Below are 14,915 nucleotides of genomic sequence, written 5' to 3'. Positions count from 1 at the left end.
TCTCCCCCCCCCCCCCCTCTCCCCTCCCCCTCCCCCTCCCTCTCCCTCTCCCCCCCCCTCCCCTCTCTCTCTCCTCTCTCTCTCCTCTCCTCTCTCTCTCTTCTCTCTCTCTCTCCTCTCTCTCTCTCTCTCTCTCTCTCTCTCTCTCTCTCTCTCTCTCTCTCTCTTATCTCTCTCTTATCTTCCTCTCTCCTCTCTCTCTCTCTCTCTCTAGATTCGCTCTCTCGTCCTGCGTTGCACGGCTCTCTCTTCGGGCCTGCGTATTGGCAGCCTTATGTAACACACACATCAAAAGAAGTGCATATCAATTTCCCAATTTCCTCCATGCTGATATGCAGGCGCGACGCACGTGGTCGTTTTTTAGTCGCCGGTCGGAGGCTGGCGGCAGCACGGAATATAAAATTCATCGTGACCAAAAACCAATGTGCATCGCACTGGTTTTTCCACCAGTCTATCGGTGGAGCCAGGATGCTCTACAAATGCAAGATAATGCATAAAATGCCACTGCAGGAAGACGCTGCCGATTCCAAGAGGTGCGTGGCACGTGCACATGTGCGGCGTCCCTGCACGTCACGCGCGTGCCTGACTGGGCAAGGACACGTGCCATCCGAGCCGCGCTCACGGCAGGAGGCTGGCGAAAGGTGAACGCTGTTCAGCCATCTGCATGACGTAGCTCCCGATAATTACTGCCAATCTCCGGAAGCGAAGGAGGGTGGTTGTGCACGTGACAGCGCCGCGCCCCGTAAGCGCATCACTGGCTGCACATAAGGGAGGGCTGTGTTTCTGAGGCGTACATCAGCGGTCGCCAAGCAGTGGGCTGGTTGCGGCCCAGTACCCAAGGCATATCGTGCCAGGGACACTGGCGTCGCGCCGTCAAGAACGGCGTATTCGCCAACAAAGAAATGCGTAACATTGGGTATCTTCGGGAACTGGCGCGAGTGTATCCACCAAAGCAAAGCGGACTAACCTGCCAGCTGCTTGGCTGAGAATGATCGGGTAGCGCTTGAGGTACTCTGAAACAGAACGAAGCAATATGGCGTCAACCGACCGGACCAGCGCGGCCACAGCAGAAGTGTCGAGGACTCCTTTACAGCGACATACTTCAATGATTCACGTAAGCATAAACTAAAACATTAAGTAGCGCACTTCTCCCAAAGGATGTCACCGCAGTGCTCTATACCACACAATGACGCACGATATAAAAGCTCTGGAATAATTAATTAGTTCATTAGTGATGTCCACTACGAACATGGACGCTTGACCGACTGCAATGTCTAAAGAACCGCATTGCACTCGGAACCTGAATTCAATCGATTTGGTAGCAAATACACAGTATTTAATAAATACACAAGATATAACAAATACAGAAGTTGAATAGGTCACTTAAATTAGGAACTTTGTTTTTGGTACCATCAAAAAGGGGTCTTATTCCACATGGTGCACTGCAAGGGAGCATGCCATTTCGTGTCGCAAACAGTGCTAGGAGCAACCTAGCTTTCTCAGAAAACAAGAATAGACCTCTTGTGTCATGCTACGCACGGCGTTATAAAAATATTTGAGATATCAGAGGTAGAGCCATGGTCCACGCTTGCACCAAGGAACCAAATATGTTGTTTCTTCACATATTAACTGCCATACCTTGCGCTTTAATGAAATGCTTTAAAAATGGCGTTACCCCGGTTTTGAAAATCAATGGTAGTTTTAAGCCTTTGACAAGAGACCATGACAATTTTACATAGGTAGTTCCGCTGACACGAATAAGCGCCGTCAAAACCAGGCATCGCATGTGAGATGCCAGAGGACCCCAGATGCGCCATACCTCTCGACGTGCTAGATAACGTGTAATACAAATGCAGAATTCCGTAAAACCAGGACAACTAGCAATTGACCTAACGCAAATGAAAATAGTCACAACGAAACCTGAGGCGAGAGGCCCGACTTCAATGCGCCCTCGACGACCTTGTGGGCCCGCAAAATGCGACCCTTACGTCCCTTTGACCGCATCGCGCATACAGACATTATAGCATTTGATAAGTTTTTACACGTCCGCCGAGGAAAAGTACAAGGGATTTGCGACCAGCCGCCGCGTCCACAGTAAAGCGACCCTTGGGTTGGCAAACAGTGTATTGCCTTGGTGCGCACACGTGAATGGAAATTGGCGTACAGACTTGACTTAGTTGGCACCTGCTACTTTGAAACGGTTATTTTTCATCCCTTGGGTAGATGAATTGCAACCAGACAGTGGAAAAACCACGCCCACAGCTTAAAATGAGTTGAAAAAAGAACAAGGGCCTGTGTGACCAATAATCCAGTGGTCAATTACAAGCTATAATCAGAGCGCACCAAAACACCAAAGCATGGCACAGATGCATGGGATGTTACATAGTTAATATAATGCACAACACAAACCACATACGCAATTTCGAAAAAAACATCCCCACACTTTTTCAAATGACACGCATATCTGTGATCACCGAGTGCTGCGCTTTCGGACGGCGTGCTTCCCGTTCACCTGAAGATGCGGACCATTTTCAGCGGGCGCGCAGCTCTGCAACCGTCACGGAGTGACGGCTACTCCGGCCGGCATGAAAAATACCCGGGGGCATGGCGCGACAAGATTGAAACCGGTGCCTACCGCGTGAGGGCTGCGGACGTTAGCGGCCGGCCGTCGGCCTCCCGTGTGAGGACTACGGGCGTCAGCGGCCGGCCGTCGGCCCCCCGTGGGGGACTACGGACGTCAGCGCCCGGCCATCGGCCCCCCGCGTGAGGACTACGGACGTCAGCGGCCGGCCGTCGGCCTCCCTGTGAGGACTACGGACGTCAGCGGCCGGCCGTCGGCCCCCCCCCCCGCGTGAGGACTACGGACGTCACGGCCGGCCGTGGCCTCCCGTGAGGACTGCGGACGTCAGCGCCGGCCGTCGGCCTCCCGCGTGAGGACTGCGGACGTCAGCGGCCGGCCGTCGGCCCCCCCGTGAGGACTACGGACGTCAGCGCCGGCCGTCGGCCTCCCGCGTGAGGACTGCGGACGTCAGCGCCCGGCCGTTGGCCTTCCGCGTGAGGACTACGGACGTCAGCGCCCGGCCGTCGGCCTCCCGCGTGAGGACTGCGGACGTCAGCGCCTGGCCGTCGGCCTCCCGCATGAGGACTGCGGACGTCAGCGGCCGTTCGTCGCGTTCCCGTGGTGACAGTGCTGCGATTTCATGGGGGGGGGGGGGGGGGTTGCAACGCTCAAACTTGCTGCTTATGGTAAGTGTTTCACGTAGTCGTTAAGAACGCCCCAATGGTGAATCAACAAAGAGTGTATCAGCCTTCCCCGTCCACTAGTGGCATTAGCCCAAATAGACATCAAAATTTTTGATTGTAACGGCAGAACAAGCCAAACTACAGAAGAACAGGAGCGGTAAAACCACAGCCACCAGCACTCCACATGCTGAATTGGTGCTACCATGGTCTGGTCACATGAAAAAGGTACTAACGAAAGTTTCGTTAGAATTTTGGTTCCCAATCGGTGGCCACACTTTTTTGTTCCACCCCTATGCCATTCATATACCGAAAAGTGGCGTAATTATTGAGAATAGGAAATTTTGAAACCAAAACCGGTCTGATCAAACAACCATATCCAATTTAAGTTACTTGCTCCAGCCAGAGGAGCCATACCTCGAGCCCATGAGCACGACACCCGACGAAATTAGAAATAATGAACTAAAAGCAATACCAAAAATTACAAATGGTAAAATGACAAGAGACTAACGCATCTTTAATGCATGGAACGCAAACATGTGCCACTATTAAGCATCGAGCATAACAACCCGTCTACAACGGTTTGTGCCAGAGCCAGCAGCTCCGGAGCTGGAGCCAGCAGCTCCGGAGCTGAAGCCAGCAACCCTGCCGTCTCACCTTGTTGAAGTCGCTCTGCAGCACTCGCTGCGGCCCGGCGGCCGGCTTATCCAGCGTCGGCTCCGAACACGACATGCGTGCTGCCATCTCCAGGTAAAGGTGCGAACTGCGGCGGCGCAGGTGCTGCCGCCCGGCGGTGGCCAGCGGCGGCTTGTCGTCGGCGGCCAGCGGCGGCAGCCGCTCATCGCCAGGAGTGCTGAGTGGCGACACGGTCGGCGACGGCGGTCGCCGGCCGCAGCGCTGCCGCGTCCGCGCCGGCTCCACCAGCTGCAGCGCCAGCGGTCGCCGCATGCCGCCGGCCACGCTGCCGTCCTCGGCCAGGCGGTGCATCTGCTCGGCGCTCTGCCAGTGGAGGGCCGCGGAGCCGGGGGCGGACGGCTCGCCCGGCTCCTCGGAGCGGGCGCGCAGCAGACGCCGCGCCGGCCGCCGCGACATGGAGGTGGTGGCCTCGCGCGTACCAGGCGGGCCAGCGACACGTTCAGGCCGGTCGGCAGGGTTTGCCGCGTGCTCGGGCGGCGCTCGCTCGCTCAGGTCCGACCAGGAGGACGCGCTGGAGGAGGCCGGGCTCGTCTGGGTGGCCACCGAGCGCGACCGCTCCGGCGCAGGAGACACCGAACGCGTGCCGTCCGGTGTCGGGGAGGCCGGGCCAGAGCCGGCCGAACCTGACACGGAGCCGGGGCCGTGGCCGGAGCCGGAGCCGGAGCCGGAGCCGGAGCCGGAGCCGGAGCCGGAGCCGGAGCGGTGCTGGCCGCTCAGTATGCTCGTCTCCACGCGGTGGAGGAAGTCGGACAGCTCGTCCGGTCGCTGTCGGAGGAAGGCCATGTCAGGTCGGCAGCGGAAGCCCTCGGAGGCGACATATAGCGAGTACACAGGCGTCGCGGCGACGCACAATGATACGGCGTGCAGCTGGCGCCCCAGCAGCCAACAGCCAGCCACCGTCCGCCGATGGAGGGATAACGCGCAGGTGTTATAACGCACATCGGACGGCACGCCGCTGCTGCGACTCCCCACCCTCGTCACACTGCTGCGTGCCACCGGCGCGAGTGCTCAGGCGGTCTGTGTGCAGCGGCCAGCCCTGCCGGCCCGCTACTGTGTGCCGTCATGCTGCTCCGCCCAGGCCACACGGGGCTGAGAGGATCCCCGCCCCCGTGCCGGTCGCCCGGACGTCGGCGCGAGGCCGGCCGCGGGGGAGGGGAAGGGGGGGGGGCTCGACCTGTGAGGTGCCCAGCAGGCCGCGCGCCCGGGCCGCGTCACATAACAGAGGTTTACGGGTCGCCTTCACCGTCAGCTTGGTCTTGGTCTATTGTGGGCCTCGTCAGACACCGCTGCACACCGCTGACACACGCGTCGCTTGCAAGTCCCGATTATAAACACCGCAACATCCGCACCGCTAATGCTCTCACGCCCAAAACGCACAACATTTTGGAGAAGTCTTGGCTTAGTTCAGCTATACAGCTAAGCTCAGGGTGCCACTGAGAGCGGCAGTGCCCAGGATGGTGCGACTGTCGTTCTTGACAGCTTCAACCAGAAATAAATATCAGCCCTGGGGTCACCTCGACTTCGACTCTAAGCACTGTTTTTGTCTCAGGTTTCACCACTGCTGCATTATAACGCCAGATTACACCCCCATGTGATATTCACCGCCTGGGTAAATATCAGCGCTGCCGGCGCATCGACATATCCACAATTAGTCCTGAAATCCAGAACAATTTCTATCATCAAGTAGAGCATCCATATTTTAAGTGTTTCAACGGTTCTCGTGTGGCACAATCACCTGCAATCACCGGATATGATGTGCAATCCCGTCGCTGCGCTACATGGAGCTCTTGTCGTAAGACACCAGCGGAGCAGGCCGCCGCGCCTATCAGGAGGTACCAGGAGATGCAAACAGGAGCAGTCTCCGGCTGTACTAAGGGGTGCGAACAAAAGCAGCCTCCGGCAGTACCAGGAGATGCAAACAGGAGGTCTCCGGCGGTATCAGGAGGTGCGAACAGGAGCAGCCTCCGGCGGTACCAGGAAGCGCCACTATGTGGCCGTCATGTGTTTTACGCATAACCCTGCTTTTCCGTAGCATCTGCAGCGCAGACATATCGGTGGTATGACGTGGTGTGACAGAAAGCATGCTATCCTGCTGCTGCCATGCGTTGCTACGTCACATATGTGGGAACGAGCGGTCATTAAAAGAATCATAAAACAAGGCCATAGGGTTGCACCATGTGACTTGGCGGATAACCCGCGGACTCGCGTTCATATGTACGCAGTTATTTTACCCGGCGCGCAGCTTCGGGGCCAGGGGCGGCTGCTGCCTGCTAGAAAACGCCGGGGTTCTTAAAGCCATCCCGGCAGCCGAGCAGGTCGACGAAACGACCGACACAAATCAATGCGAAAGGAACACGATGGCATGACCTCGCTAGGTCGTGAACTGGCCAGGGGCCCAAGAGCAGTTCGCCTGCACACAGAGCTCAGGGTCGCTGGTTCTATCGAGTGATTCCGACCAGCCCTATCGGCTCCATCGGCTCTATCAGATCTGTGTTCCCTATCGGCTCGACGCGCCGCCTGTTATGCTTTCCAATAATGGCATAATCTGCAGATTGTGGCTGGAGATTAGGGCAATGGGGGACCGGCCGCAGCCTAATGAAGGATGTGTGCACGATAACGGCGCGGTGGCGAGCTTAAATCCTTCGTGTGGCGACATCCGCCTGTGCCGCGCACCGGGCCGTTTGAAGACACCGTGGAGTCCACCGACTGGCAGCGAACAGCTGGGAGGATATGAGGTTGCGCTTTGGTGCGCAGACTACTCGGGTCGTTTGTGGGTTACACACACACACTACGCATCGCACAACTTACAGGGTTATTAGCAAACTATTTGGCGACGATCACGCTACACGACTGGCCGTACCAATCGCGCGACGTGGTTGCCTACTGTAAGTACGATTATCAAATGCAAAATTATCTATAGACACTCAGACAAATTGATGAGTGCAACTGTACGGAACGGAACCGAAATTCAGGAGAAGCCAAACGAGATGGTAACAACAAAAACAGCTGTACCGCAGAGTTAACGACCAGTGAGCAAGACAAAGAGCGAAATAAATGGTAGAGGTGATAATAAGACCTGAGACCCTACCGGCATCGATCGAGACTCCACGTCAGGAGTCAAAATCACGATTCACGCATTGCTTTAATTTCCTGATATTTCCTGATATCTTACTTATTCGTTAAACGTCACGCACGAACTGAGCGCATCGCTCGCCTCAGCCAACCTGCGGTTCGCCGTGCTTCTGTCCCCGCCGACAGCAGCTCGGCAGCGCCGCCCTCCTCCGCGGCCAGCGTCAGCCAGCAGCGGCTAGCGGGTCAGGCGGGTCCGGCGGGCCCGGCAGCGCTGGTCAGAACGTGACAGAATGCGCGCCGGCCGCTCTCCGGCAGCGCCCCGGGACGCGCCGGACGTGTCGGCGGTCCGGCGACGCCGTGACGTGCGTCGAGCGCGTCCGTCCCGAGAAAGTGGAGCGGCGACGGCGACAGCGCGAATGGCGGCCGGCCGAACAGGCGGCGACGGCGCCGAGTGGCTGATCAGACCGCGGGCCGCCTATCGAGCCGGCGTCCGGCTAGGAGGCTCGAGCGGCGTGCGTCACCGCAGTGCCATGGGCGGTGCTCGGTGCGCCGGCGACCGACCGGCAGCGCGCACGGAGCGACTGAACACACTTGAAAGCGCTGAGGGCCGGCAGCTGGGGGTCACACAGCGCCAGCCGCACGAGCGCCGACCCGCACCACGGGTTACGCGCCCCGACACTGGCCTGGGGGCCGGCCGGCGGAGCAGCCGACGAGCCGGCCGCGGACCCAGGCGATCGGCCGAGCCACCACCGACGCCCCGTCACCCGGGCCCAGCGCCGACACAGTAATGAAAACCGGCGGCGCACACCCCCTCCGTGGCGGCCGGTCGAGGCGAGGGCAGCGGCAGTCCCAGCGCCGCCAGCCGGGGCGCCAGGCCGCGCACGTGCGCCCCGCCGGCGGCCACCGCCGCCCGTGCCGTCGATTATCTAATCAACGGACGGCAAACAGAGCGCGACCCTAATTAGACGGTGGTCGACGGCCATTCTTCTGTTACATCAAACATGCCATGTGATGAGACGATAAAGCGCGCGCCGCGCGCCGGCCGCCGGTCGAGCCGCTGCCGTGCCCGCCGCGGCCCGCCGCGGTTCCGGTGCGCCGGGGCCAACGAGGCGCGCCGCGATGGATTCGCCAGCCGCGCGGCGTCGGCGGCGGCTATTCTAACGCGAACCCCGGCGTCGGCCGCGTCCTCCGCGGCCGACAGATGGCCGGATGTTGGGGCCGTGCTGACACCGGCTCGGGCCGGAGGGTCCAAACGACTGGAGGGGATTTTTTTTGGTTTTTGGATCGGAGAGTAAAAATACATCCAAATGAGGGTGGCAGGGGCAAATAATATTGTCAGACCGACTAAAAGCTGTCAAGTCTTACTTCGCAAGTTTCGGAGTTCATGTAAAGGCCATATTTGTTGTACAAAATTGCACAGCAGTTCTCAAATGAGCATGATGCAGCAGGTCACGTGAAGGAGGTACGCCCTTTAAGTAAATGATTAGGACGTATTTTGGGGAAAGGAACAGAATCCATAGGGAGGGCAGTTGTCCACCAATATCAGGCATGTGGGCGACTCTGGCTGCATGCGTGTCGATGGGACGCCACCGCAAGGTCACCTGGCTTATGTGGATATAGTGGTTAAAGTGAAATTGTGTTTTGGTGTCGGCCGCATACCGTTCTCGTCGATACAAACACGGTGCGAATCACGAATGGAGCAGGACCGCGGGCGGCAGAGGAACGTTGCGTCCCTGAGACTGCTACAGTCAAAGGCGCATCTGCGCTACAGTAAAGCGCGACCTCTACTGCAATCGAGGCCGGATCTGTGCTACAGTCGGAGACGGATCCAAGAGGACCGACGGGGTTATGCCCCTGCGAATGCCTAGAGCAAATCTCCAAAACTTTCACCAGTTTCGATTTGATTCAGTGAAACTGGCACCAACTCTCAAGTTTTTCCCAAACGCGGCCCTTGGACCCTCCCACAATCGGACGCTAGAACCGCCCCTGGTTACAATCGATGGGCTTGCTCTGTTTCCGCTGATTTGACACACTAACAGAAGCCCTAGCGGCGGTGTGTCTTCACGTGGCATTTCGCTCCATTGATCCTCTGTTGGAGCTAATTAAGGCCGAAGTTTCCGTTTATTTACTGCTCACTTGCCTTCACCAAACAGGTCTAACAGCTGTTTCACATGGCTCTTGGCTGGCACCCGAGACTGGATACAAACAGACCGTGTTTGTCCGACACAAGCTGAAAAGTCCCCGCTCTCGTAAGCACGCCGTGGACTGCCGCTCCTCCGCCCTGTCTGATCCAGTTCGATCTCGCCGTGGTGCCAGAACTACATCGTTACTTGCTACTTCTCCGCAAACACGTAACGGTAGTCATTCACAAAGTTGTGATGCTTACATGTTAAGATGACGGTTCAAAAGGTGGCGTTTTCTGGTACAGCGCCATACAGTACAGTTGCAGTACCAGTTAGCCTCATACAGTACAGTTGCAGTACCAGTTAGCCCCATACAGTACAGTTGCAGTACGTTTTTGGCTGTAGGGCCGCCGGCTACAGTACGGCACCCGTATGAAACAGACCGAGTTCTATGTTTTCCATCAATAGCGATACTCTTCAGAAAAATGCCTGCAACTTAGGTCTATATTGTGTTTTGTGAAGCCACTGGTTGATTTACTGGCCCCATAAATGACACCGCATTGCCTTTTCCGACTCTGTGGGTAGCTTCCGATCACGACTGCAGGCCAGGCGAGTCTAGCATAAAACATAAGCCAACCTTTGAACTCGAGCGGCCCGTCCCAGCCGTCACGCGTTCAAAAGTTCATTGTCTGTGCCACTGCGAATGGCAGTCTCATGTCGTCCGCAGCGACATACATCTTATGCTTTTCAACTAAATGCGTTATAGATTGTCATGCATTCTCGAGCGGGCTGTTCAAACCCCTGATTTTCCTGCGTTTCTGTGATAAGAAAAAAACTTTCTTCACTCACTTTACATGGATGGCGCAAAACTTGCGACTATAAAAGGCCGGACATCTCAGGTCGAAATCAAATACAAGTGGTGACAGTCACACGCAGCGACGGCGCTAACCGTAATGTTACTAGTGGCGACGATTTGCTGTCGCAGCGATGGGAGTCCAACACATTGGGGCGATGGAAATGGAGGATGACTGCTAAGTATGGGTCCATGTGCTGCGCCAGCGCGCATAATCAACCGCTAACCATAGACCTGCCCAATCTGGGTCGTCTTTACGGATTAATATCAGACCTCTGTAACAAGAGTAGATAAATACACAAAATCATTGTGTTAGTAAAAGTACCGCGTACAGATTATTAAGAATCCGCCACGCTTCCAGCGCCGCACCCATGCACCCAACGGTGGCATGCCAGAAGACAGTCTATGCCGCCCCTCCGAAACCGTCCTCGGATAAAATACGTCGTGACCTCAACGGAGAGGCATCAGACAATGAAGGTTACACAAGCATGTAGTTTAATTCGCTGTGACCAATTTCCAGTCAAGGCATTTCCGTTTCTCTCCGATACTTTGGTCACGGTCGTCACCGCTGTAACCATACTTTGGTCACGGTCGTCACCGCTGTAACCATACTTTGGTCACGGTCGTCACCACTGTAACCATACTTTGGTCACGGTCGTCACCGCTGTAACCATACTTTGGTCACGGTCGTCACCGCTGTAACCATACTTTGGTCACGGTCGTCACCGCTGTAACCATACTTTGGTCACGGTCGTCACCACTGTAACCACGCTACGTCCATTGATATTGTCAATCAAAATCAGCTGGGTTTTCCCGGCCCAAAGCCAGCCAATGTCCAGGCAACACCAGTTGTAAGCCTTTAAGTGAACGCGACACATCATTGCACTTATCACTGCTGAAGTCAAGAAATACGGTGTTCAGACGCACGCCGCTCGCCCGTGGATAACATCCAGGTGCGTGGAGTTCAAATGGCAACGGCCTTCATGGAGTGGCATGTTACCATCATGATAAAGGCATGATGATCGTACACCAATTAACACGTCGCCGGCCCCACGCCGCGACAGGGATCTTCCTGGTTATCTAGCGCGGTATTGTAATCGACTTTGTGTCCGCCTTTGCGTAATGTTAAAATGACGCGTGAAAGCAGTCAAAAGCAGAAGCAGCAGTGAAAGTTGTGTAAAATAAAGTATTAAGGAACAGCGGACGTGGTAAAAAAGTTGCAATTTCGCCATCTCACCGTTTAAAAGCGTCCTCAAAACGACCATCTGTGAAAACAGTCCTAAATTTCATACACTGAGGCTTCGGCCGACCTTGGGCAGGTTGGACATACGACCGTTCGACCTACCTCTCGCCATTGCGAAGCCCCAAAGCAATCGCTTGTTGATGCATTGAGCAGCAGCTTTGTCACTTTTTTCATGTCCTGCTAGCCTTAGCACCAGGACGGGAAATGCAAATTCCATCTCGCTTGTGAGAACTGGTGGAAAGTGCGACAAAAATTGAGGCGTGATAGCGCTGCTTGCTGAAATGAACATTTGCCATTGTAGAAATAGGAAAAGTATGCAAAATTTGATGGAAGCCGCCAGCACAGCTGCTGCACCCGCCACACCAAGTTATTTGCCGATGTCGAAGACTGCCAACACCGCAGAATCATTGAAAGGCGCTAAACAGCCTCCGCTCATGCAACACCTCAATACTCTATGTCAATGGCATCATGAGTGATGCACGCAAATGTACACATATCATGACTCATGGGTATAAAGTGCACTCAGATTAGAGATATGCATGCATACATCACATTTCCATACGTCATGTCCGTGTCCAAACAATCATGTTTTTCAGATACGGACGACTGAATGCCCTGACTGTAAGGTACTGTCGATGAAGACGGCAATTGAGACAGCGAGTGAGACGGTGACGGAACTGGACCACGAAAGCGACACCGAGACGTAATTCAAGACGAAGGAGGAATCCAATCGGTGAACATAACGCACTAAACCAATTCAGATAAGACTTACGCACACAGCCGAAAACAAAGCTAAACACGAGGCTAGTGGAATGCAAACAATGAGTAGCAGCGAGCCAAGACAAGCGAGGCGACGAAGCGAGCAAAAGAAACATCTCAACGACAGACACGTCGAGCCAGCCGCGGCCACCACATGACCGGCGACGATGAACGCCACAAGCGAGCGTGATCCGGGGGGGGGGGGGGGGAGCACGTGACCAGGCCAGGTGGTGCGCCGCCCCCACGAGCTGCACTCGGCTGGCGCGCCGGTGACGTCAGAATTATGCGTCCTTGGTCCAGGGCCGGCCCCCGCAGGTCACGTGCCTGGCCCCGGCACCCAGCGCAGGTGGCCAGGACTGCGGCCGGCATCGCCGCAGCCAAACTGTCCAGTTTGCACCGGTATGAATAGGTGTGAAAGGAATCCGCGTTGGTGTATATGTACTCAAGGGTGGGCGCGGAAAACCGGTCGTGACGAATGGACGGTAAATTTATGACCTTATCATTGTATGCGCCGGCAGCGGACGCCGGATGTTCTTTATGATTTACTGCAAAGATGTTTCTGCACGTTAGTTACGCGCTGTTACGAAATGCTTTCACAGAAGTAAAGGTGTTGGTGGCGGAGGTGGACAGCATAGCTGTTTGGGTCAAAGAAACGCACCTGTGGCACCACCCATCCTCTGTCCCAATTTGCGGGTGGAAAAAGTGAGGCAACCATCCTGAACCAACTAAAAAAACAAGAAACGGCAAGTCTGGTCGCATCGCGTCGTGTTCAGGACGGCATAGCTCACACCGGCCGGGTCCAGGACGGCATAGCTCACACCGGCCGGGTTCAGGACGGCACAGCTCACACCGGCCGTGTTCAGGACGGCACAGCTCACACAGGCCGTGTTCAGGACGTCACAGCTCACACCAGCCATGTTCAGGACGGCACAGCTCAGGACAGTTCAGCACATCTCCTTGCGGCGGGCGACATGGTGAGTGAGGCGTGGCGGCCGCTCGGGTCTGTGACGACACAGTCCGATGCACGACCTGTGGGCGGAAACGAGTTGAGCCCGAGCTGAGACGCTGCACTGGGCCCGGATGACGTGACTGGCAGCGGTCGGCCCGCCCGTCCTCTGATGCCGCCGATAGCGGGCAGATCGGCGGCGCGCCGCTGACCGGCTCGGGCCCACGCCGCCAACCCGGACCTGAGTCATCAGCTCCGCGGCCAGCGGCAGGCGAGGCACGCCTACCACCGCTGCACACGACCCACCGCCGCTGCACACGGCTCCCCTGCTCACGACCCACCGGCGCTACACACGGCCCACCACCGCTGCACACGGCCCACCGCCGCTGCACACGGCCCCCCTGCACACGGCCCACCGCCGCTGCATACGGCCCACCACCGCTGCATACGGCCCACCGCCACTGCATACGGCCCACCACCGCTGCACACGGCCCACCGCCCATCCGGCCACCCACGCAGCGCTAATCCGGGCCTATACCACCAGCCGTTTGTGGTAGTCTTGGCAAACTGCCAGCCAAACCGAGCGTTGGCCGCCCACACAGAATGCTCGCCCAGCCCACCATGGTGCCATATGAGGCAGCGGCGGGTGCGGCTTCCCGCCTCCTAGCCGACTCGTGAGGGAGGCGATCCCATCCCACCGTCTATCCCATGAACTATTCATGGAACGAATGGGAGCGGACGAGGGAATGAATGGGTGATATCCGTTACAACTTGTGCTGTAAATTTGTACCGTAAAACAAGTAGGTGACATCGAACCGGACATCACTGGCACCCAAATTCCACCTATGCTTGAGCTTAAGAGAAGGATCCGGATACAGAGCGTGAGAAGACGATCACGAAAATCGCTGACATATGCTGAACTGAACGCGTTATGTCAGAGCCGGGTATCCTTCCCGGATAAGATACGCATGCAGTAACAATCCAAACTATCTTCACATACTGACCATAGGCTGCAAAAAAAAAAAACAACACCGGAGCGTGGGTAGCCTACCGGCAGCGAACGAAAGGCGGCAACAGACCACCCAGATATGGCAGAGACAAATCAGAGTCAAAACAGAGACAAAGCGGAGAGAAAGCAGAAATAAGACAGATACAACACACAGACAAAACAGAGACACCATTGAGACGTCTCTGTCCGCGCCAGACAGAGCTGCGCGGAACAGGCGGGATCGCGCAGCCGGGACTGCTGCAGCCGCGCTTCGCTTGCGTGCAGGCGGCGGGAGGGTGAATGGGGCTGGAGCGCGGCCTCCGGCCATTAGGCCATGTAAGGCCCGGGTGCCGCTTAATATTCCGACTGAGTGACGCAGCTCGTCCGCGCCTCACGTGCCGGCCGCGGGATTACACGGCCGGCCGCCGGTCGCGGCATTACACGACCGGCGTGAGCGTGCACGCTGCGCACCGACAGGCCCGGCGGAATCATTCGCGCCGGTGCTCGTCACGTGCGCAGCGCCCTCTCCCGAGGATGCGGCCGTGCAGGCACCACACGCTCGCACCTGCCATCTGCATAGGCGTATGCCGCAAACGATCAGTAAAGCGGATGACGTAACGTCGCGGTGCAATGCCGGACGCGAGGCGTCATCGGCGCGGTGCGAGCTCACCAGGTTGGAGGACGATAGCGTGGACGTGTTGGAGGAGGTGTGCCTGCCGACGGCGTCGCTGTCGGTCTCCTCAGCCGCGGCGTCCGCCTCGGCCGGCGGCGGCCGCTCCGTCGCCATGCGGGCAGCCAGCGCGGTCGGCTTCTCGTGCGCGCGCGCCGCCGCGGGCCGGGCTGGTTCGGCGCGCCCTCCGCTCAGGATCACGCCCGTGTCGCGGATGAAGTACGCCGACAGGCGGCCGCGGCCCGGCGCCCAACCGTCGCCGGCCGCCGCCAGGGGCGCGCGAGGCCGGTCACGTGACAGGGCGGCGCGCGGCACCGGCGCCGGC

At 57.3% G+C, this 14,915-nt stretch overlaps 1 protein-coding gene across 1 annotated transcript in view; it reads right to left on the bottom strand.

The window, feature by feature from the left end:
- LOC119107341 (FERM domain-containing protein B) overlaps positions 1 to 14,785 on the bottom strand; it is a 25,181-nt gene extending 10,396 nt beyond the window's left edge. Inside the window, exons 1-3 of the mRNA XM_037230767.1 lie at positions 14,591 to 14,785; positions 4,322 to 4,701; positions 3,898 to 4,003 (exon numbers count right to left, since the gene is read on the bottom strand). Of these exons, the coding sequence (XP_037086662.1) occupies positions 3,898 to 4,003; positions 4,322 to 4,701; positions 14,591 to 14,707 (603 nt within the window). The 5' untranslated portion in view covers positions 14,708 to 14,785. The remainder of the gene's footprint in view (positions 1 to 3,897; positions 4,004 to 4,321; positions 4,702 to 14,590) is intronic.
- Between the last annotated feature and the right edge of the window lie 130 nt (positions 14,786 to 14,915).

Source organism: Pollicipes pollicipes, unplaced genomic scaffold (assembly GCF_011947565.3).
Source record: "Pollicipes pollicipes isolate AB1234 unplaced genomic scaffold, Ppol_2.1 Scaffold_6686;HRSCAF=7923_pilon_pilon_pilon, whole genome shotgun sequence".
Classification (NCBI taxonomy): domain Eukaryota; kingdom Metazoa; phylum Arthropoda; class Thecostraca; order Pollicipedomorpha; family Pollicipedidae; genus Pollicipes; species Pollicipes pollicipes.
Note: the sequence above shows the minus strand (reverse complement) of the source record. Positions and strands in the feature narration are given on the sequence as shown.